Genomic DNA, 25,979 nt, shown 5'->3' with positions numbered 1-25,979 from the left:
TTTGCTAATACATCAAATACCCTTAACCTCATTCGACATGAACATTGTATTTTGCCTTCGCTATAAACAATGCATAATTGAATAACATTTAAACCAACTAATCTCAGTTCAAGATATATCACACAGGGTTACATACAGGCAACCAGCACATGTGGAACACCTACATCAGTACATGGCCTATTAGCACACATACAAGGCTGGCATCGAGTTTCTCCACAAACTCTCCTGCCACAGGGCTAAGGAGGAAAGTCATCCAGGGTCCACGACTTCGTAAACACGACTGGGGGTAAAAAGTGCACGTCTTCCCCTCCAGGAGTGGAAAGGCATTATATGCAATCTTACCTGTTCTTACCTGACAACACAAGGGACAAGATCGGCTCATCCCGGTGGTTGTAAAACCTTGCAAAGGTGTTGGGTGCCTGTCTCCACTCTCCCCTGAGCGTGACATGCCGCGACAGTTTGTCCACCACCGCCAGTGCTGAAACGGTCTCATATGCATCACCCAGAGCGGCATGACTGCCACCGAGGACACCATATGCCCTAGGAGCCTCTGAAATGGTTTCAGTGGGACAGCCGTACTTCGCCTGAATACCTTCAGACAGTTCAGCACCGACCATCATAGAGACTGAGTATAACTCCATACCGAGAAAAGAGATGCTCTGAACCGGAGAGAGCTTGCTATTTTCCCAGTTGACCAGAAGCCCCAGCCGGCTGAGGTGCCTGAGCACCAGGACCCTGTGCGCACACAACAACCTGGGCAGATGCCTGGCGAACTGAATCGTGTAACCGAGTCAGATGGTCCTGGTCAGCCACCACGATGGCCATGTGACCCAGGAAGTGAGAAAACCACTCTTTTCTTGAAAATTTGGGTACCACAGCCCCTTGGGTGTGCGGCGAAAACAAAAGAAAAGGAAAACAACGATTCTCCTCCAAGCCCTCCACCGGGGGATGGAGTGGTCTATTTACCAGCTCCAGGTCTGTAGCAGGTCTCCGTCTCCCTTGGTTGCCCGTCCCAGGGGCGCTTTGAAGCCTTTCTCGGGTCCTTAGCGAAGGGCCATGAGACGGGTGGCATTTGCTTCCTGCGGATTGCTCCATGCCGCCTGTCTAATGGGGTGGGCTATGGCTGAGTCGGTGTTGCCACAACAGGGGGATGCCCAAGGCAACTAGCAGACGGGGTGTGGGATCTTGAGCTTCACCAGAGTAGGATGTGCTGGATAGCCTCCATCTGCTTCTTAACCATTGAGAACTGCTGGGCAAAGTCCTCGACAGTGTTGCCGAATAGGCCAACCTGGGAGATGGGGCATCAAGGAATCGTACCTCGTCAGCCTCCTTCATCTCGACCAGGTTGAGCCAAAGGTGTCGCTCCTGGACCACAACGGTGGACATCGCCTGCCCGAGAGGCCATGCCATGACCTTCTTCACCCATAGGGCGAGATCAGTCGCCGAGCGCAGCTCCTGCATCAATCCCGGGTCAGGACTACCCTCGTGCAGTTATTTCAGCGCTTTGGCTTGGTGCACTTGCAGGAGATCCATGGCGTGCAGGGCAGAGGTGGCCTGTCCAGCGACACTGTAGGCCTTAGAGATTACATCGCCACTGATGACGTAGACCTACAGGCCCTGGACGGGAGTCTCTGACGGTTCCAAGCCCCGAATGAGATTGGCGAGGCGGGGAGCCTCTGGGATGGCTTTCCCTCTGACGAAGGAAAGCTGCGACCGTAATGTTGTCATGGTCATGTTCTCACAATGACTGTTCTCTGCACACCACCTCTGCAAGAGGGGGAGAAACCACTTCAATGCGCTGTAAATCCAACAGCTTTAGCTCTTTAGAGGTGAATGGAATCGGCAGAGGAATTCAACTCGCTGAATACAACCGCTGAGCTCCGAAGAAAAAATCTGAATGGGTGGTTGCGAGCCAGCTCCTTTTATACCCGTATGTCCAGGGGAGTGGCATTCAAATTCCACTCACCAATTGCCATTGGCCTTTTCTCAAAGATCAGAGGTGTTTGGGGCTCCCAAGGGTAACCACTAGTGTTACTACATCGACACAACATCGAGTGAGTGACTGACAGGGAACTGACTTTCTATAGCTTGGAATTATTAAAAATTTCATATCTTATTCCACTGTCCACATATGTGGACAGACATTTTTAGGAAACCTATTTTGAAATGCACAGAGCAGTCACGCTTGGGTCTCAGAAAGTTACTAGTATTTTTCAATAATTTCTGTCTGATTCAAATTCAATGTCTTTACAAAAGAGCATAATAAAAGCTTTGAGAATCATTGGCTTGCTCCCTGTCACAAACTAGAATTGGCTTTAAATTCATTGCTGTGTAAATTGTAGTATCACACAGCCTGTCTTGTGTCAGGAAAGCAGACTTCTAAGAACAGAGCACTCTGGTTTGTTTCATCTTTTCTCTTTCATCTCTCTTTCAGACAGCAGGGAGAAATCAATATTCTATAATCTTAACTTCATTCATGTATTTCTTCCACAATGTACTATATTCATTAGACTGTGATATCCATTGTTATTTCTTACTATTTGTTCAAAACTCACAGGCAGCTGAAAGTGCCCACATCAAAAAAGCACAGATAATACTGTGGCACGAACAAAGAATTTGCACACAAGAAAAGACAATTTAGTTACTTTTTTCTGAATTTGCAAATAAAAAGGATTATCTTTCAGAGCCATTATGCAAACAGACAGACACAAAAGGAACATTTAAGCTATATATATTTTTTCCAGGCAGGAAAACGATGGCGTGCGTACTCCAGGTAGGGAAGGAGGTATTGCCCCAAGTGAAGGAGTTCAAGTACCTCGGGGTCTTGTTCACGAGTGAGGGGACAATGGAGTGGGAGGTTGGCGGAGAATCGGGAAGCGGGGCGGTATTGCACTCGCTCTATCGCACTGTTGTCACGAAAGAGAGCTGAGCCGAAGGCAAACCTCTCGATCTACCGGTCAATTTTTGTTCCTACCCTCACCTATGGTCATGAAGGCTGGGTCATGACCGAAAGAACTAGGTCAGCGAGTACAAGCGGCGAAATGGGCTTCCTCAGAAGGGTGGCGGGCTTCTCCCTTAGAGATAGGGTGAGGAGCTCAGTCATCCGTGATGAGCTCGGAGTAGAGCCGCTGCTCCTTTGCGTTGAAAGGAGTCAGTTGAGGTGGTTTGGGCATCTGGTAAGGATGCCCCCTGTCCGCCTCCCTAGGGAGGTGTTTCAGGCACGTCCAGCTGGGAGGAGGCCTCGGGGAAGACCCAGGATTAGGTGGAGAGATTACATCTCCAAAATGGCCTGGGAACGCCTCGGGGTCCCCCAGTCAGAGCTGGTTAATGTGGCTCAGGATAGGGAAGTTTGGGGCCCCCTGCTGGAGCAGCTGCCCCCGCGACCCGACTTCGGATAAGCGGTTGAAGATGGATGGATGGAAGGATATTTTTTCCATGTTATTAATATCTATTATTTGGTAAGATAATGCAAGTTACCTTTAGAATATCATCTTTCTCCTTCCTTACAGAACATCAGAGATTTGACCAAGGAGGTCTGTAATATCTGGAGCGGGTCAACCGTTACTGTAGCAATCCCATTCATCTCAATGGCAGTTGCTCAGCTGCCAAATGCACCTTGGTAGCACACAACATGAATACTTCCATTTCTTTCTCAAGGACACTCAATAACCTTGCAATAACTTCAACGGTGTGTAAATGACTAGTTGGGTGCTTACGCACTACAAAATATTTGTGAGTTGCACCATTACATTTAGTTGAACCTAACTCTATATATGAACAACATTTTTACAGAATCCTTTGAACAGGAGTAACCATTGGAATAAAATTTCAGACCGACAAAATGTAATCAACAAGCCCATGATTTGTGTGACAAACTTTAATCCTTTAAACATATATTGATATTTAAACTAGTTGACATTTACAAAATAAAATCTGGATAGGTGACGTCACTGGAGCACCACAGCACAAAAAACGGTACACTTTCCTGTGTATATCGTCCTGTATCACTATTGTATGCCAGGTTTTAACACAATGTCATTTTCCTGAAATAAATAAATGTCATATTTGAATTTTTGTTTTGCTTTAATAATATATACATATATAGACTCGATTAATTTTAGTTACAGTTGCTGAATATTTCTTTATATATTTAAATTGTAAGGATATTTGGTATGCGACATTTAGAAGGGAATTTAGGGTCTTGAAACATGTGAGCTATGAACTAAATTAAACTGTCCTTATTAGGTAATGAAATGTACATAGGTGAAATCATGGGGGTCGGGGAGTCAGGGCCCCCATCTGAGGGTTGTCCCCCCCTAAAATATCATTAAAATATGTGTATTGTAAATAATATAATGATATATTCTTAAAATAATTGTTTAAGACATAAAATGATACAAATGCAAACGGGGCAACAACAAAAAAACCCTTCAAAAATTGCTCTTGAGAATTGTTATGTTTATTGTCCCCCCCAACATTTTGATGAAATTTTCGCCCCTGGAAATGTATAATGGAATTAGTCACGTTCAACAACCATTATAAATTAGATAAATGACAAATAACTATATTATTTGTCTTAATAGATTCTCCACCATTAAAATTGTAATACAACATTTCGTTGTATCCTCTCACAATTTCTATTGTAAGGAATTAGCTTTAATAAGTGAATTATGATTAATTCACTTATTGGAGTGATATTATTCTAATTGCTTATTGAAAATAATATCACATGTATTTAGGTACAGCTTTGAAGAGAAATCTTTTAGAAACAGTGATGAGATTATTTATCAAAATATACCACAGTCATGTCGTCTTCAAACACAGACAAACTTTATTACTATTCTAAACATAAATCTAATCTAACACATATATACATAAGACAGGTTGGTGGAAAGAGTGACAGAATGTGAAATAAATCATTAATACAGTGAAAATGAACTTTATGGAGCCTGTTGACAATACCTTAAGAACCATTTATCCTTCTTTGAGTCTACATCGATTCGGGGCGACCAGGCGAAGCACGTGCAGGCAGAAAAGAGGAAGAGAGAAGAGGCAGAGCCGAAGAAGACGAAGAGTGCGTGTTCTTCCTTTTTGGGGACATTTTAACTGAAATTGGCCGCATCCCCAAAGGTGTCCTACGCCAATCAGAAGTGACTTTCCAGTGTCACATGGTGGACTGGGCTGTCCTTTGTTCCAGAGTCTTACAAATCTCCCGCTCAAAAATAGTGCATATTTAAGCATTAACTTTTATATCTTGAGAATGGTACAAGAGACATGATATTCGTTGTCAACAACATCAATTGTTTCATACATTTCATACTCTTTGGGGATATATAGGGGCGGCTGTAGCTCAGGCGGTAACCCCAAGTTTCTCCCAATGGCAGGCTAGTGCCTTGCATGGCAGCTGTGCCGCCATTGTTGTATGAGTGTGTGAATGTGTGTGTGAATGGGTGATTGGGACACAGTGTAAAGCGCTTTGGTAACCGCTAAGTTTAAAAAAATCGCTATATAAGTGCAGACCATTTAGCATTTAAAAATTTGAAGATTGCTCACTCAATAAAGGTAAACGTCATGTTATGTGACTACACATTACTTCATAAACTCACTGAGCACTTTATTGGGAACTGTAAGGGGGATCCATCTATTGGTCTAATGGCGGCTTCCAACAGCGTGGATGAAGGTCTCCTGCATGTTCTGTCTTATCGTGCGCGTCCAGTTTAAGTTATTTAATTCCAATTACATAACTATATTATTAATTTTAAGATCCTCGTTTATTTTATCTGACTCCAATTATAAAAGTTTCTAAGGATATATTAATATTCTAATCTTCGTTATTATTATAAAATTTGAGTTAACATAGAATCATCATATTTAACTCTATTTTATATTGTACTTGTTCATTCGGATTCCTGTCGCTTAGAGAGTCTCGCGCCGGCCAAGAACGCGGATCTCACGGTCACAAATATGCCAGTTTTGGTCATTAAAACAGTAATTGACTAAATACTAATTAGGTGGCTGCTCCTGCTTGCCCTTTTATCTACAAGTATTTTGTTTAGTCCCCTTAGATAGTAAACACTTAATTAGAGTAACATTTCTACCCAGAGGTCATGACCACTACATTTACAAAGATAGACCAACATACCCAAGCTATAGTAGTTTTATATGATCATGCCATATTTTCCTATGTACACTTAGCTAGAAAATATTACAATAACCAGAGGTTTAGACTTCACCCTATTTAGTTTTGGTCGACACTAAACGGACATTCCCTATCGAGCCTGTACACACTAAGTACACTAGAAATAATGCCTATTAGTAAGTCTCAGTCGGTGTGCCCATGCTCCACTCAACCGGCTTTAGTCCGCTGCTAACCTGGTCGAAGATTTGCGGAAACAAGGACTTAACGTAATCTACTAAAGACAATAGTTTAAGAATCAACCATAATGATTTCAAATGTAACAATTTATTTACCAGGTGACATAATACATTCATCAATCCAATTAGACATTAATAAGTCAAATTTAGACATTTTATCAGAACATAATAAATTCAAATTGCAATGACCTGATGTAAACTACACACAGTAAACTGTGTAGGATCGTCTGACTACACAGAACCCTGAGCAATGTGTCAAATTTCCTTAAATACCCAAACTCCATTTTGGGAGTGGTTAGGTTTGGTAGTCCTGGGGACATACCTCATTAACATACAGGCAGGGATGGGGACAGACCTCCAGAATTATACAGCATTTGGCAAAGACCTTTGAAACTTGTGATTGATTAGGTCCTTTGATGTTTACAAAGAATATACCTAATCTGCATACAGCATGTGGTCCCTGTGGGAGATTTGGGAGGGACATATCTCTAATAGAGTGCAGGATTTTGTTAAGTTCTAAAATCTTAATGGAGATTTGGTTTTTCTGAAAAGGGAACGAGACCACCTTACCAGTTGCACTGCGACCTCTTGAATGATATCAAACATGTATGAACAAAAAACCTCTTATATTACAGAAAAGGATGTCATTCTAAATTGCCCTTAGGTGAGATAGAGGTCAAAAATGGGATTTGCATTGTATGGTCCTTGCTCAGTAGGATGTGTTGACTCAGGTGAAAATGTTCTTCCGTGTGAGAGTTTTTATGACTTGGTTCTCGCAGAGTTCTTTGACTTTTACGACCTCTTGATGTCAGCCTTACAGGAACACCATGGTCCTAATTTAGAACCTGATGTGGTTTTCTACTGTTGTAGCCCATCCACCTCAAGGTTTGATGTGTTGTGCATTCTGAGATGCTATTCTGCTCACTACAACTGATCACTCCACTGGATATCGTTCACTTTCTCTGCTCCTCTGTGGTGGAATGAACTTCCAACCTCCACACGATCGGCTTGCATGGTGAAAGCTGATTGGTTCTCTGACTTGTTATGGGGTAGCCAAGAAACGTATGTCTCTCTCTTTGTCTAAAAGTTAAATAGCTCAGTTTTGCAGATAAGCTGGTTTCACTGCACCTAGATCTGCCACATAGTGATTTTATGTATGTCTGTTTGTGCAGCAGCATGTCCTACGTGTAATACAGCATGTCCCTCAGTGTAACAGCAGCATGTCCACAGTGGCAAGCCTCCGTACTTGCTCAGCAGCAGTAGCAGAAGCAGCAGCCAGTACCACTCTCCGGGTAAACAGGAATGTTTAATTGTGAAATTGTAATCAGTCTTGTTGTGTGCAGAATGCTGCTCACACTGAGCTCATGAGCTGGATCCGGTTGATTAGTCGGATAATATCAGTGAAACATTTAAAAATGTGAGAAGTTCAGATGTAATTTTCCTTCTGTTTATAAAACAACATGAAAACTTAGTATATATTTGATTTGTTGATGTTTAGCACATCTCTGAAACCAACATGATCACACGTTAATTCGGCATGATGTTTCCAATAGTTTCGGTACCCAAGGATCGACGATTATATGACGACGTGTTGACATGCAACATTCTTATCACACATGTTTGCAGTGGTTTCAATGTGTTTACCTTTCCACCTGGCGCGATTGGCAGCGCATCATCAGCTGTGTGGGAGACTAGGGTTCAAAGCCAGGTAGTAACCTTGTTTGGATAATCAATGATGAGCATGATTTGGAGGTTTCACTTTTCCCCCTAAAATCACTTTTTACTCACCTAATGGTTAAGGTAAGGTTTGGGGATTGAATCTATAAATATATGCTTTTCTCTTCATTGTATAACATCCTGTAAAGGTAAAAACTATTTGCTTTACTACTAGCTTTTGGTGACCTCTCCTGGACATAATTGAAGCTCACACATGCCCACATGGCCTACAACACTTACCGCTTTGGCCACTGGGGACAGTGTTTCGAAATTCTGGACAATGTAAACCGATTTTCACGAAAGAAAAGTCAATATACTCCTTCCAATTTCACTGTGAGATCAGGCAAAACATACAACTTTCATAAATTATTTAATTTGACAAGAGGTACAAGTGGTTGAACCCCTTATCGACGTGAGGACACCATCCGCAACAAAACTAAAAGTAACAACACTAAGAAAGAACAGGAACACTCATTAAAAAAGGAATTAGCCTTTTTAATCTTACATTGCATTGAAAATTTACATAATAGTTTCATACATTTTACAAATAATTTCTTCATAAAAATATATTTCTTTACAAAATGTTTTTAATTCTTTTTTTACCTTTTTTTTTTTTTTTTTTTACATCTCTTTTGAATGCATTAACATGGGAGGAGTACCCAGCTGTACTGCAAATATTCACCTGCTCGATCGAAATGTGTCAGTTTTTCTTTATCATAAATGTGTGTTTTCTTTTATTGCAGTCAGTTATAGCAAAAGCTTTTGGTGGGAATTTAGAACTTAAAATGCCTTGAATGGGCTGGGGCATTGGATAAAACATCAGAGATATTGAACCACATGTTTTGTTGAGAGGGAGAATAAAAAACCTATGGAAGAGGTGAAGAATGAGTAAAGGAATTGAGAAAGCAGCAGACCTGGGTCATATGGTTTTTGATAGGCACTGTGTAAACATCTGCCATGTTGTAGAAAAAATAAATAATAATAACCTACAGCAAAAAACAAAACAAAAAACAATAAAAAAAAAGATACATTAATGTCAATGGCGTGCAAGACTGCAAATCCCTATGGCTGATGTTGAGTGCAAACATGAATGCAGAAAATATCACAGGTTGATTTGAATGATTTTGGAACTCCTGGACAGCGATGTCAGCATAGTTGCCTGAAGTCTGCAGCTTTCACTCTTGCTGATGCACAGCAGCTCATCTACTCTCATTCCTCTCACATATAATCATTAGCAATATCCTTTCATATGACCTGCTTAGGAAAATGTTGTGGTGAATACTTTTAGAAGGCACTGGAATGAATCTCACAGCTTTGAAACCTGGAAGCACTTGACCAACATTATCTGACCCAGCTAAATATGAAGTCATAAAGTGTTTGTAATTTAAATTACTGGTGTGGCAAAAATATACTGCATTACACAACTTTTTTCATTTTTTGTCAATGTGATATGCCTACAATGTAATATTCTGAATAATAACGCCACATTCATCCTAGTCTTTTTGTATTTAGTTTAACGAAATACACTTTAACCCTAACCTAAACAATTTATAAGGTTGAATACATTAGAACTTACATGTGGTAGTGAATATGGATGTACTTAGTGTTTATTCTGTATTACAGCAAGGTCAGAAATAATTGGAAAAGTGTTTCATGGCCCATATGAACATGATATATAAGATCATATTGTTGCCACCATACATCAATATACTTTAGTTAAGAAACATGCATTTGTCTGATGTTATTTAATCTGAGGTTTATATAAAATATACTGTATAAATGTCAAGTGCATTTCATTTTATACAAATGTTATAGAATAATAGTACTAAGAATGTTGTTATAATGACCAAATTTTCACATAAAATGTGTCTGCCAAATACACATGGAGCTCAATGACACTTCCTTCCACAAACAACAATAAAAAAATGAAAAGAACAATAAATACCTTCAGTAAAAATATTTAATCTGCAGGCTTCAGGTTAAAATGCTGAAATGTGTCCTATGGCCTATACTGAAGATGGGTGCTTCATATAAAAGGACTACAGCAATCATTAAAAAAATTCCTCAAGAGGTAATGACAAACCGCTATTCCACACATCACTTCAAACATATTTTGTCAAATTGTCTCTTTCGTTTTAAACAAACACATCACGCATCAAAGAATGCCTCAATGTGCAATCACAGCAATGATCTTAAAGGGATAGTTCACCCGAAAATGAAAATTCTGTCATTATTATCATTGCTGTTCCAAACCCATAAGACTTTCTTTCATCTGTGGAACACAAAAGCCTCTGTCACCATTCACATTCATTGCATCTTTTTTCCATTCAATTTCCAATCATGAGGCTCTGCTTAGGTTTGGAACAACATCAGGATGAGTAAAAAAATTACAGAATTTTCAGTTTTTGGGTGAACTGTCCCTTAAAAGGTATGCCCATGTAAGAACTGCAAATAAAACATCATGTATCATTAAAAATAATTTGCGTCAGTCAATGTGAAGAGCAACTCTTTTAAATTCTGTATAAACTCTTGATAGAATCTTTCTCTCTTGGCTTCTCCCATGTGGTAATATACGTATAGCACAAAAATATAGGTGGTGAATGCTCCTCATATATAAGCAAGTAGATGTACAGATTCTTTTACCCTAAAAAAATACCCAGTAAATTGTGAAGAAGCACTCACGGAGTGTGATTAGGTAGCAGAAGAATCTCTTCATGCTTTCCGTCATGAAGAAGTTTTAAGAGCGTGTCTTCAAAAAAATCCCCCATGACAACGTGTTTTATATTCCATATGTTCTTTGCAGACGCACATGGTCACATGGTTCCTGAATGGTGTGCTTTTTATATCAGAGGAAGGGCACCAGCGCTTGTGCAAGTCATCCTCTTTGAGTCAGATAAATCCGTCCATGACTAGAATTGTATCCACCTTGATTAAAAAAAAACAAAGCAAAAACGCTTTACCCATTAACAAAAATCCATGTTCTTGCGTCAGGCGGACACCTAATTATACCATTGTGCAGACTGTGTTTAAATTGGGGTCAAATCGGACAGCTTTGCCTTCCACAGACTTTGCATTTGTGTTGTACATTGGGTTCTCAAAAGCAGCCTGCCCGTTGTTGTTCTCGTGAACTGAACAGCCTGTGTACTGGGTTTTTGGAGTAGTCCTGTTAGAGCAAGACAATGCAGGCAAACAGGACATGACATTAGAACAAAATCTGGATCAGCTTTGAGAGTTTAACTGGAAAGAATTACATGCAGGGAAGAACGCGATCATATTCAATAACCTGGACAAGAGCCAACTCTTATTTAATATTTGATTAATTTCCAAATTCGTTCTGATTTTTCTAGCATAACAACTTGCCAAACTTTGGTAAACACAGATAGAGACAGCTAGACTTACCGCTGCTTGTAGAGATAAAATCCAAAGCCTGCAAATATCAGGGCGAAAAAAGGCACAAGGATTGCTATGGCCACAGAGCTACTGTTTGTACCATGTGCTGGATTTGACGAATTATTACTTTCTGACATATTCAAACCTAAAAGAGATGGAGAGACACATTTTGTGATTTTCAAATGGCAAATTCTAGCCAATCATCATGCACTGTACTTGAGTCTGTGTAACTAATGTTCATATTACAGTTTGAATCAAAATAGCTCAGTGAGAAAGACAAAGTGATAGAGTAGTTTAGGATGAAAATAAGAAAATAAAACAATTAGTGTTGTCAGTCGATAAACATGTAATCGTGATTAAACAAATAATATTTTCGTAGTTAATCGCAGATTTTGAAAGTGCTGAAATTTGACTCTAATATTTCTTATATCTCTTAACTCTCATCCTCCACAATATTAATCTGCCGGCAGACTGTGGCTATCCATTTTGTCACAGCAATCGTGAAGCTGCGATCATGATTTGTGTCAGGGCATCAGCGCCAGCACCAAACACCACTTTGAACTCAATACGAAAAGCGCTTGCAGACAAAAACGTCACGTCTTGTGTTTTGCTGACAGTTAAGACTTGGCGTGCATCTGTGGTAATTAAAATGCGGCTTTCTTAGGCTGAAAAATGCTTGATTTTTGTCACAAGTTCCATCTGGGTTTGTTTTGTGCAACAATAGCATTAAGAGCTACTTTCCCCATCACTGACACTGAATCACTCCTGTGTGTTTGTGAAGTGTGCGTCAGTCTAATGGCTCTGGGCGGACACATCGCAAAGGTTCCGCCCTTCCAACCTGTGATTATGCTGGTTTAACTGTATTAATGATAAATGTGTTAATACAAATGTATAAAAATTAACGTGTTATGGTTTTTAAATTAATTACGTGTTAACGCGTTAATTTTAAAAGCTCTAAAAACAATGATTCAGAAAAAATCAAAAGGATAGATACCATACCTAGCCTTTGCAGGCCGAACTGGCCGTAGTCTTTACCCTGTATAAAGCCTTGAAAGACAAAAGTGGACCCATCTGGCTCTGCAGACACCTGAGTGGACAATGAAAAAGAGTTACCAATGAAACAGTTTATCTGGCTTGCAAACTGCTACTATAGAGATCAACAGCGGTGGCCCACTTTTATCGCCACTTTGGTTCCGTGAATATTTTTCTTATCTTTTTCCCAGCTGGCATTTAAAAAAAAAATTCAATACAGAATTCTAAGCCTGGAACCAAACCAACCATCTTCATGAGATTATTCGCAACATTACACATTTTAATGTAAAGCAATTAAAAAGTTGCACTTTGCTGTCCACGTATAACCACAAATGTTGTTCACAGTAACAGCAAAAATTAAGGCATGAAATACAGATTTATCATGTTTTACACTTACCTTTGGCATGCTAATAGCCACTTACCTTAGTGCAACATCAACAGTTTGCAGTAATTTTGTTATATAAAGATCTACCCTTTCATATACAATAACTACAAACTTAAAAAGATAAAAAACACATATTAATTGATTTTGTCTTGAGCACATACAAATCCATCCAGGGTCCACTGTTCTTCTTTCATCTTGCTGAGAGTGGTGGGAGAGTACGCTTTCACGTCGAATACCAGCAGCATCAGACGGGCTTCCTGGCTCTTATAGACACCTATGGCAGAGAACAGAGAGCTGTCAACATGTCTCACATGGATGTGTTTCATCATCTCAATGCTCTGTTCTCTTCTTAGTCACTGTCTATGTCTGTTCCTAACTGTCAATCAGAACAGCATGCACACACCCACACACACATTTTCTTGTTTCACTTTAGTCTGGCCACAAAATAGAAGTATTCACAAACCTAGCATTAGCCGAGTTCCATTTACCATGACACTACTGTCTATAGCACTCCTGTTAAACTGCCCAAACTCTTAACTACAATCAAGAACCAATTTTTGTTAGATTTATAAATATATTTTTTCATTTTGCCTCTTATAATTGTGTCCTGTTGTAAGGATGTCTAGATATATTTTTACTGCAAAACAAGACAAATATACTGAGAAAGAAAATTATTTTTTGCAGTTTAGTGTGTTTCGAATGCCTCTGTTGATGAATAATCTGTTGATGCTCCACTGTTGCTCCATCGTTATAATCATATTACCATTCCGACATTTCCTAGACAAGTCCATTTTTCACACGAGTGACTGGAGGTTTATTCACCTTTCTGGTGATTATTGCTGATGGCTGGCCAATTGCGAGGCCAATTTTAGCGTCTAAGATTAATTTGATGATGTAAAGTCCATGTCAGCTTTATACAAAGGCTGTCTCATGAGAGGCAGAGGATGGAGGAAAGAAGGCGCTGATAAAGGCAGTTTAATGATCCAACTCGACGCTAACAACAATGTTATCAGTCTAGTTTAATTTTATCCTGATGAATTAAATCAAATTTTGTGATACTAGGAACCTGTAATATTTAAAGTAAAAAAGTAATTCAACTTTTCATTTTTCATTAATTAATCAGATTACAGATACTTTCAAAGAAAGTGATTTAGAAAGTAACTTAAAAGTAAAATAATTAGTAATGTGATTACTTTTTTAAATGAAATAATCAGTAACGTAATCTGACTTCATTTTTAGAGAAGTAATTTGTAATTTGTAGTGGATTACTTATTTTGAGTAACTCACTCAACACTGTTAGGAACTCAAAGTACTTGTTTGCCTCCCCTGATTTGTACTGTTTGTACTGTATGTCTTTATTTGCATCTGTACTGTTAGTTACACCATGAGTCTGTTTAACAGTAAACTAACCTGAAAGCAGTAGTTCCATGTTGCTGCTTGTTAATGTGACGTTAACTCTGCCCGTGGTTGTATTAAAGCTTGTAATACTCAAAGTCATTGGTTGCTTTCTTCCTTTGTAGTTGTATGAGCCCTTCCAGATGTAGTTGGGGGCAAATACATCATCAGGAACTGTTAACAAACAAACAATTTAAAAAAACAAATTACCCAACCAGGGAATGAAGTGCAAAATGACAATAAACAACAAACATCTAATATAAGTGCACACATGCACACAAACATCTAACAGAATTTCTGAAATTGATTTATAAATTTCTTACATAATGACTTGAATATTAAACCTCTGTTAAAAAATTGATTACTGCCTTATTAAAAAGCTTGACTAAGCAGCTTGCTTTCAAACTTTATTAACAGGAACTAGGAATGTCAATACTTTAAAATAAGTAATCCCATTTAATGTTTTGGGAGAACTGTATGTTCTTTAATAAAAACAAATCTGTTGTTCAAGGGGGTAGTTGATTTAAAATAAGGAATGCGATGTTAGTTTACATCTGGATATATTGTAGCAAGTTAGATTGTTATATTATAGCCTATTAACATATTTTAAATCATTTTAATTGAACTTGAGGCCCCCCTGGAAATTTCATGAGGCCCTCTAGTTGGCACCAGCCCCCTGGTTGAGAACCACTGTGATTTAGTAGCATCAACAAAGATTAAAAACAGGAATAACTCAATTGATCAGGTCAAATAAAACCACGAAGAAGACATAATTCAAAAATAAATTATTTAGCTAATGCACAAATATAATGGAGTCTTATAAGAAATAAATGGCCACAGAGTTGATAACACACAACATTTTTACATAGACAGCAAACTGTCAGTGATCTGATCACAAGTGGTCAGCCAAGACAGACTTTTCCAAACTTTTCCAATCAGACGGTTATTTTCTTCTAAAGTCACAAGTCAAGGTTTGAACCCTTCTTCTGGTGGAATGATTAATTGACAGGTGAGTAGGCAGTCCTTTGCTATTGTCCCAGATCCATCAGGATTAATTAGCATGTACACTACAAATGTGATGTAGTCACATGTGATTCTGACAATCAAATGTGGTTTTGGACCAGGTTTACACACGGTGTCCACTAATAATCAGATCACTTGAGTCCGATGTTAATACCAGGTGTAAATGGGGTCTTACTGACACTGAGATCAATTCGTTTCTCGAAACATGCTGTATTTCAGGTTGTCTTTGTACTGTCAGTTTCTACATAGTGGCTTGCTTAAAGGAGTGAGATTTGGGGTAGGTACTCCTGCATGAAAGAGCCTCATTATTAAGTGCTTAATTCTTAATGATGTATGCCCTGAGAAAGTCTGGCAAAGTTAAGTCAGATTATCTTGTGGCTGCCAGTCTATTTTACTCTCAAACTAACTAGAACCCTTTTTCTTATCATTTAGTCCCCCCCTTCTGGGGCCATTTCTAGAATACATGACTAATAGCAAGTATTTGAGGTACCACGGTGCTCTGTGCCAAAAAGTGGGGACTTTGCAGTTAAATGAGGTGCATTTAACACAGTCATAAATCTTTCAGATTAAATATATAACATAAAACCTATTGCATAATAATAGTGATCCCACCATTTAGCTTCGGACTCGGTGTCCCAGGGACTGGTTTAATAGGTTTCTCTGATAGTTTAGAACCAGCTGGAAAAGAAAAAGCAAATACTCTATGAATTAAGGCATTCATTTTTCAGCATTCATCTAAACTCTATAACATGATCTAGAACATGCTCTATAATGTGAGTAATAGTTTATGTGTACATACTAAAATATCTTAAGAACAGGTTTTAATAGTGACACCAGACTATAAACACAGCAAACAAAACAAATGAGCTGTTATATAAAGAAAATATATATTTTAATTCAACTTTAAACCACAAAAGGTACACTTTTTTTATTGCATAAGAACATCAGTGAAATATAAAAGTGGTTTAAATAATCTACACTTTATTATTATCCCATAACAAGCAAATCCTTCTCTGTATTCTTCATCGAGAATGTCGATTTTTTTGTAATATTGGGCTCATAACATAACTGAAGAGAAAATATTAAAAATTATGTATGATTTGATTTACTGTAAATAGAATTACTACCCTAAAACCAAAACTACAGAAGACATTTTTATTCAAGGGATAATCCACACCACACCAACATTTTTTTTTTGCCATTCTATGTTGTTCCAAACCCGTATAGTGTGAGTGAATGCCAGGGTATTCAAATTTTTAAGTGAACTATCAACATATCTACTTTTTCTCTTTTACAAAGGAATATCAGGAGACTGCAGACAGCAGCGGGGTGACATGGTCAACACATCAAGCAGCTAGTAAAAAAACAAAAACCCCTCCCACTTCGGAGAGAGGCACAGAAAATGATGGTAAAATTAAGGTCCCCATTAAAGTATGACGGAAGCTCTCTGTGGACCACTCGGTAGTTTTTTTAATAGACAAACACATCTGTTTATGTGCAGTAATTACTGGAAAGCCTGAAGTGTACAGCTGTGTGCATGCGCTGCGGCGTATGCTGGCTGCTGCAGCAGCTCTCAGAGCAGCAGGATGAAGACAGGGAAGATAAAATCATAACACTGCAGCACACTGGCCACACGCTAGCGCTCCAGCACCCCAACGGAGCACACACTCACATTGGCAGGGAGCGCAGAAACACCATTATTGCAAAAGCAAGATATCGTTCGGTCTTCCTTTTTGCAAAATGTGTGATAATTGAGAATAGATAGAAATGTATTCTGTTTAGTTTTTAAAAATCAAGCATAGCGTCAGTTCAGGCAGGTCACGTGAGTCAAGCTCACAATCATCTGATCATGATGCAATCATGACATCTACCAATTCAATTCAGACGCTTACAGAGGTCCTATTTAAGTCCTCCATTATTAATTGCCTTAGCTGTCATTCCATTGCATGGATGCACGCTGCACTTAACACACTTCTATTGTGTGGTAGCTTGCCTTTTAGTTTTCCTTACATCGGTCTTGTTCTGTGTTCTAAGACTACAATTTATTGTAGTTTGGAATTCCTATCTTCAATGTGTTATTGCGCCTTGCTCTTGATTTACCAACTTTATATACAGTATTTGAAGTTATTTCAAGTGTACATTTACCTGTTATTCAAATGACCAATTTCACCACGTAGCATAGTCTGAAATGTAAATTGTTTTTTAAAATAATTTTGTAATAATTCTGCTGGATCTGTTATTTAATTTCAGAGAATTTGCCCATAACAAAATCATACCGCCAAAACCAACAGATTGCTTTAATTGTCTATAAATGAATAAAGTATTAACTTAAGTATTCAAGTCAAGTATTTATTTGACGGAAGTGGTCCTGACTGAACTAAAATGGTATAAATGGACAATTAATGTTTTTCCGAATGTCTTGATATTTCACCTCATAATACTATATCGATATTTTAACGCCATTTTTAGTTACATTTTTGGAAAAATATTAGGTCAACGAACATTAGATCTATTCGACCAAAATCCAAACTCAGAACAAGCTATGAGGTCAGTGACTTGTTTCATTTGTAAGGATGTCCGTACAAATTCTTTATCAAGCTAGATGGCAAGTGTATTCATGTAAAGATAAACAAGCTGGAAACAAGGATCAGTACACTATTCCCTCCCATAATTTGTTTTACTGACTTGCCTCTGCTTTTTGCAACTTATATGGCTTTACGATGAAGTAAAGCAGTAAGTTCAGCACTTGTTGCGCAAAGTGCCGAAGTCGAATAATATTGAATCGCGACCCAGATATAATCGGCAGTTTGACAGACCAAAGTCAAAATTTACGTAAATGTTGCAGAATATATACCCTGTCCAAACATTTATACAAATTCACCTTTTGTGTTCCACGGAATAAAAAATGTCATACGGGTTTGGAGCAACATTAGAGCGAGTAAGTAATTACAGCATTTCCATTTTTGGTCAACATGAAGAGTTTGATACCTCGACAAACAGGCATTTTCCCAGTCCAGGTTCCATCGGACCTGCAGACGCGGTGTTCAGATCCCCCCGACAAAAAGAACCCAGCTTGACAATTGTAGATGAGTGTGTAACCGTAGGAAGGTAGATCCATCCCCACAACATCAACATGAGGGGGGCTCTCAGGCTGCTTACAATTGTGGGCTACAAAGAAAAGAAGGGAATAAGAGAAACAAAAGACATGAAAGTGCGATCCCATCCACTACTTTTTCAGCAAACTGCCTCTATTCCCATATAATCAGACTTCAAACTTCAGTGGGCAAAATCAAAATGAAGTTTGAACTTTTAAGACAAAGTAGCCTGTCTCTTTGGAGAGAAACTTTGCTCTCCCTCTTGGTAGCTGACACTGCCATGTTCCTGTGCCTATAGAAGCTGGCAGAGACTTGAGAGAGCCTTAAGTGTGGCGGAGGTTGATGCATGCTGGCTGACTGCACTTAAAGTGAGCGCACCTTTACCTGTCACACCAGTAGATCAAAAGCAAACCAATACTCACTCAGTCATTCCAGCAGCTCCGCCATCACTATGACTTTGATCAAAAGTAGCCAGGATTGAGGCTTTGGCTCACTGCACTGGACTCATTCTTTTATCAAAGACTTTCATAAAGGTTGCTATCTAATAGTATGGCCACACAAGAAAAGAAAGTACTCAGGCATTTGAGAGAAACTGTTATGCTATGTAATCACGATATACTATAAATAACGGTTTCATAGGGCTGTCAATTAAATGTTAATTAATGTGTTAATTTGGTACAATTAATAAAATAAAAAAATAAAAACATTGTGATTTTGCATTTAATTATGCATCTTGACCTGTACGTGAATTTAGTAAGAATTTTACATTGCGGCAGAGAAGGCAGCACTGAATTATGGGCCGTTCACACAGACAAAACAGAATAAAAAATAAGGCAGAGGTCTCAAGATGCGTAACTACTTATAACTTGACAACGTGTCTTAAAAACACTGAAGATGTTCATTTAACGCATGCATACATAGGCCAAAAATAAAAAAATAGCACAGATGGAACACAATAGTGCATTCTATGCGAACGATCACAAAGTCTACCTAGTTCAGAATGACAACACATTCTCATGCCCAATTGCAAAATGGATTGCTGTAGAATGTAGGCCAGTGATAGGCTCAATGATATAGAAATAAAATAAAAAATATATTGACTGATTCTATTCAATGCTTTACTCATCACAACAATGTAGGCCAGTGGTTCTCAACCTTTTTTGAACAAACGCCCCCCTGACCTCTTCATGATTCTATTAATGCCCCCCCCTCCTAAAAAAACAAAAACACTTCAGAAATACTATTACAGCCAAACAATTGCAACACTGATACCTGAAGCCTGAGTTTTTGGTAAAAAAAAAAAAAAACTGAAACAGAAGTTTCTTATTGTATTTAAACTACATGTAAAAGCCTCAAGTTGAGTAATATTGTGTTTGGAAAAAAATGCAAAAACACATGGATTGTTTGAAAGGTATTTCAAATGTATTTAGAAATTCAAACAAATTCAGGCTCACACAAACATTTTTTTAAGATGAACCAATCACGTGAACAATAACGTAACTAACCTAAATGGCCAATGAAAAAGCAGCGGTCGTTCGCGCACTCAATTAGGCAATATATACTAGGCTTCAAATTTGAATAGCCTACAAACGGTCATTTCTACCACTCTGACAGCTGCGGCATTTGTTTTTAGGCGTTGCTATGGAGATCATTTGCCGGTAACTAGCCGAGTGGGTTATTAGCAACATTTAAATATGAATTCATTAATTTGCACAGACATAATTTTATTTTACATTCAAATGAACATTGTATGAGTTGTCAGAGGCTTAAACGTTGTGATGAATAACAGTGAGTAACGTAGGGTGACCACCTGGCTATTGCTCTGTTGCAGGTCAGCAGACCTGATTTTGCGGGACACGAGGGAGAGAACTTAAGTTAATATTAATATACTAGGTGAATAACTGCAAAAAGACAAATAATATAAAATCAATATTTATATTATTATGACTTTATTATTCCCACCGGCCAATTACACATTGCAGAGTAGAGATGCGCGGATCAGCTCTAACGTCACCCGAATCAGCTGTTAAAAACCAACTCACCATCACCAATGATTTTCTCCGATTAGATATCCGCACCCGATCATCACATTACAATTAAAATTCTCAGGGCCAGATGTACTAACGCTTTTGCGCCCACTTCAGGCGTATTTGTTTCGCAAAGTGCGCATAAAACCATGGCGAGGTATGTACGAACGGGACGCACCGAGATGAAAGCGCAGATTGCCTGTCGCAATTGAAAATGGCAAAATGCGCTTTTCGTGTCATGCATATGCATTCATGGGATGGACAAGGGGAAAGTGGGAGTGTCACATAAATAGATGGGAGGGGAAGCGTAAACTGCGCCTAATTATGTATTCCGCGTTATGTACAGAAAAAGCCGGTGAAAGCGCGCCTCTATTTTGCGCCTCTTAAAAGCATGTGTAACTTAGGAAGCGGCTCTCCTGGCATATCCTCCTGGTGAAGTGGCAGCAGTGATCCGAGCAAGACGAAGACATAGGCTAAGGAGAAGAGCTGAAAATATTTTTGCGCAGGCCGCCTGTTGAGTACCTCTGAGTAACGCCCCCCATTTGTGCCTGAGCGCCCCCCTCTCTGCTGCCTCGTTCACACCGCCCCCCAACACTGTCCAAACGCCCCCTAGGGGGCGGTACCGCCCCCGTTGAGAAACGCTGATGTAGGCTAATCTTCATTTTAGGGATTCTCTCAGCAAATATTGATACAATCACTGAGGATTTTATTAGGAACACCAGTACACCTACTTATTCATGTGGTTATCTAATCAGCCAATCATGTGGCAGCAGTGCGATGCATAAAATCATGCAGATATGGGTCAGAAGCTTCAGTTAATGTTCACATCAACCATCAAAATTAGGAAAATTTTTATCTCAGTGATTTCAACTGAGTATTTCTATAACTTCTGGGATTTTTCTGCACAACAGTCTGTAGAATTTACTCATCCAAAACATCCATTGATTGGCAGATCTGCGGACGGAAATGCCTTGTTGATGAGAGAGGTCAACGGAGAATGGCCAGACTGGTTCAGCTGACAGAAAGGCTATGGTAACTCAGATAACCACTCTGTACAATTGTAGCGAGCAGAAAAGATTAAGACAAAATCTTAAATTGCACAATACATCGAACCCTGAGACGGATAGGCTACAACAGACATGTTGGGCAATAATAAAGTGCTCAGTGAGTGTATGTAATTTTTTGCAATTATTTAGATTAATCAATCAGCATATCCTGTAATTCATTTGATTATTTTTTAAATCAATTGACAGGCCTACTGTTTAATAAATGTGTTATTACATAGCTTTAACAATATAACAATAAACTTAACCCATTCATTATTTCTGTACACATAGATTTTACACAACATTAATAAATTGTTTGTGAAACAGTTCATTTGAAGTATAAATTCTCAGGGCAGGTCACGAGGCTGTATAAATACAATATTTGTTTGTAAATGAATCCAGTGGAACACTGATGGAGAGGACAGCAATTATCCAATTCTGTGTAAAATGGAAGAGGGAAATGTGAAAGATGATTTAGCGCTCAGCTCGACTCCGTGAGTAGCCAAATGCTCTGTGTAAACAAAATCACAGTGTGTAATTATGGAATGATCTCGATTATTTTGGGGGAAAATGGTGTGATTAAGTGCAAACACACAAAAGCTGTTTTAGTAGAGACTTACTATTAAATGGGGGAAGAGCTGTTTCTTCCAAGCCATCTCATTGTTTATTTTCCTAATTTTTGCAAAACAATGACAGAACTTTTGGATAGTGGCATGATGCAAAATGTAATTAGCTTTTGAAATGCTTGAACTGAATTGCAATCTGTCTTGTGAAATTGGAAGCCAGCTGTTTTCTCTTTCTTCAGGCTGCTTTAATGGGGTTGATTTAGGAGCTTCTGTTGACAAACCATCATGATCTAAACACAGGCCATGTAAGCCCATCATCAAAAAAGGCTTTTGACATGTGGCGTATATGGTAGGAATGTAGAGTCCTGCTCATGGATATCTAGTTTCATAGATTTGATGCCACTAACCTGGCACTCTTTGAAAAGTTTAATTACTCATACAAAAACAACTTCACAGTGACACATATAAAAAGCACAGACAGACCTTTATCACTAAGAGGTCAGTAATTTGTCAATAGATGTAGTGAAGCAGTGAAGTATACCGAGATAGATGTCACAACTCAAAAGATATATTGCCCACATAATTCAGAAAAAATTAAAAAGGAACTCAAGTGCCCACTGTGAAAAAGTAGAACATTAATCTTACTCCTTTCAAACAATAAATGAAATTCACTTAGACATGAATTCATAGTCTAAATTCAACTTCAACTAAATCATTATTTTAAACAAATCTCTGAGTTTTTTATTAACTGAGATTGTCTTTCAGATAGTGACATGATATCACACATTTAATATTCTTAAGCTGTAGAGCAAGAATTGCTTTTTGCAACCAAAGGAATATGGGATTATTGGCATTGATTAGATTGATGTAACAGCTGCTCGTGCAATGCAAGGGTTTGCTGTTTATTACTATATATTTACTTAGCCATATGTGTTTGTAGACTCTTTCTTTTTTGCCCCTATATCTTTTATTCAAGTATATGGTAACACTGAATTCCATGCATACCTCACACCCAACTTAGTAGCCATGCCACCTGTCTTAAAGGGTTAGTTCAGCCAAAAATGAAAATTCTCTCATAATTTACTCAATCTCATGCCATCACAGCTGTGCATGACTTTCTTTCTTCTGCTGAAAACAAACAAAGATTTTTAGAAGAATATCTCAGCTCTGTAGGTCCTTCATTGCAAGTTAATGGAGACTAGACCTTTGAAGCTCCAAAAATCACATAAAGGCTGCATAAAATGAATCCATATGACTACTCCAGTGGTTTAATATATTTCTTCTGAAGCAATGCAGTTGATTTAGGTGAGAAACGAATCAATATGCAAGTCCTTTTTTTACTCTAAATTGTCACTCAGTTTCAGAATGTGAAAATTAAAGAGATTTAGAGTAAAAAGGACTTACATATTGATCTGATTTCCACCCACAACTATCAAATTGGCCCTAAAGATATGGATTTAACCACTGAAATCATGTGGATTACTTTTATGTTGCCTTTATGTGATTTTTGGAGCTTGAAAGTTCTGGCCACGATTCACTTGCATTGTATGGACCTACAGAGCTGAAATATTCTTCTAAAAATCTTTATTTGTATTCAGCAGAATAAAGAAAGTCATACACAACTGGGATGGCATGAGGGTGAAAAAATTATGAGAATTTCCATTTTTGGGTGAACTATCCCTTTAATGTGGTCAATCCTGAATATTAAATAAACAATTTTCTTTTTATTTATTTTTTTATTTATTGTTTTAGGAAAAATAAGTTCACAAATTACAATTTTTTTTTATGGACTGTGTGACCTGGATAACTGGATATGTCCATGAGTGCAGCTACTGCATGGTTTTTTCTATAAGATACTTACAGATGCACTCTGGCTGGGTTCCACTCCAGGAGAGGTCAGCCTGGCAGAGGCGTGTCGTGGAGCCCTGAAGTAGGTGACCAGGCTGGCATTGGAAAGCCACCATGCTTCCAACCTGTACCAAGAGAAATAAACATACACATAAACACACATCAAACCAAAAACGGTTTTCTCAAAACCCTCTTCTGGGGGCATATTAAACACAACATTAAACTCCTAATACATGCAGTTTTTGAATGACACAGTTTTTACTCCTGAGAACAGATGCTACACAGATTGCAACTACCAAGGTGTCACTCTAAATTTCAAATCGCTTTTTTGTCACTGATTTCACAGTGACACACATCTTTCACATCTTTTTAAAGATTCCTTTTGTTCCTTTGGCATCGCTGTACACCAGCTGGTTGTCAGGCTTATTCTTATTCTGAAAAGCTGGAGTGGATCTATGCTAATGTTAAGGGATATTTTAGTACATGGAACTCACCTACTTTACCTACAGTTAATGTAATCACCAGTATATGCACTTAGGAAGCCAATGTGACCTTCTTTCCGGGCCACTAGTGATGTTAAGTGGCACTTATTTCTATAATATATGGTAGCACTCCTCATGCAAAGTTGTTAGAATACTGCATGTTGGAATCACAAAGGTCATGTGACACAAAAGTTAACAGTGTGTTATAATATGCCTTTATAAATGTAAATTAGTGTCTCTCGCTCTCTCTCTCTTTCTCTCTCTCTATCTATTTATCTATCTATCTTATCTATGTGTGCAGTGTGCTTGTGTAAGTGTAGGCTGTGGCACTAGTGTTACTTTAGGATACACATGAGGGGAGTAAAATATTAAAACATGTCACAGAGTGGCACATGGACTTCGCACATTAATTGATTAACATGTCCCTGCTTGCAGTGAACACGGCTGACGAGCCAGAGACACTGCTCCTTATCTGGGGCACACGATATCTCCTCTCCCCGACTCCAACAACATTAAGCCCAGCAAAGCAAAAAAAGCCTGACTGGCTTCTTTTACTTGAGGCTGACAAATGATTTACGAATATGGATAGCCTGATATTTAGCTGCTCTATGATGCCTCTGCAGGGCTTGACCTCTGATAATGTAATGACTTGAATTCTTAATGTCTCTTCACATCTTGAGATAAATGCTCTTCCCCAGCATTCTCTCTCTCTCTCTCTCTCTCTCTCTCTCTCTCTCTCTTTATCTGTTTTATTCACTGCATGTCCCTCACTCATATTTGTATTTTACTGTTTTTCAGAAAGTATAATATACATTAACAGAAAAAGTATATTTATGCTCTTTAACTCCAATAAGCAAAACTATCGACAAAAGCTATACAACTAAACTTTAAAAAAAATTAATACATTGGTATTTTTGTCAATAGTAAATAAATATTCACATGCATGTATTTATCAAATCATAAATACACATCCACTACACCAGAATCTCCCTTAATTCACCCCTCCCTTAACAAAAAAATAATGATATTCATTTGCACTACTGTGAAGTTGATTATTTTCTTTCTGAGTGGTTATGTGGTGTTATTACAGTCATGCATACATTTCAAGCCTCCTTAAGCCCAGAATGTGTTTGGAGTGGTTCTACATAAAAAGACTCAAGTGTGTTAAGAGCAATAACATTTTGTAGTGGACGTGGGAAAATGAAGAGCCTACACTACATATTGTGTCTGGAGTGACACTTTTGTGTTTTTGAGAAAAGCTATGAGTGATTCTTTAAAAATCATTTAAGGTGAAGTGTTTACTTTCTGGGCCTCTAGTGACACCAAACAGAACTGCAATTGATCCCCTCATCTGCAATTAATCGAAAAATAAAAAACAAAACAACCAACACCATTGATTGAGCTAGTTTCATGCTGGTCAGGATGCTCAAACAAACTGAGCAATGATTTGACTGCATCATAGAGCCACAGTGTTTACACTTTTCCGGAAAATCAACATACCAATGGATTACTTATAGTTGTGTTTACATATTAGGCTAGGATATAAGAAAGTACTTGAAAACTGAAAATGTCACACTTCACAAACCACTTTCTATGGCT

The 25,979-nt window shown here is 38.4% G+C and overlaps 1 protein-coding gene across 1 annotated transcript in view; it reads right to left on the bottom strand.

The window, feature by feature from the left end:
- Positions 1-8,586: 8,586 nt before the first annotated feature.
- Positions 8,587-25,979, bottom strand: part of LOC127619812 (CUB and sushi domain-containing protein 3-like) — a 639,489-nt gene continuing 622,096 nt past the window's right edge. The window contains exons 63-70 of the mRNA XM_052092811.1: positions 23,912-24,023; positions 18,305-18,484; positions 15,929-15,994; positions 14,309-14,467; positions 13,060-13,172; positions 12,481-12,568; positions 11,491-11,626; positions 8,587-11,254 (exon numbers count right to left, since the gene is read on the bottom strand). Of these exons, the coding sequence (XP_051948771.1) occupies positions 11,095-11,254; positions 11,491-11,626; positions 12,481-12,568; positions 13,060-13,172; positions 14,309-14,467; positions 15,929-15,994; positions 18,305-18,484; positions 23,912-24,023 (1,014 nt within the window). The 3' untranslated portion in view covers positions 8,587-11,094. The remainder of the gene's footprint in view (positions 11,255-11,490; positions 11,627-12,480; positions 12,569-13,059; positions 13,173-14,308; positions 14,468-15,928; positions 15,995-18,304; positions 18,485-23,911; positions 24,024-25,979) is intronic.

This window comes from Xyrauchen texanus, chromosome 26 (genome assembly GCF_025860055.1).
Source record: "Xyrauchen texanus isolate HMW12.3.18 chromosome 26, RBS_HiC_50CHRs, whole genome shotgun sequence".
Lineage (NCBI taxonomy): Eukaryota > Metazoa > Chordata > Actinopteri > Cypriniformes > Catostomidae > Xyrauchen > Xyrauchen texanus.
The sequence above is the reverse complement of the archived record's forward strand: the minus strand, read 5'-3'. Positions and strand labels throughout refer to the sequence as shown.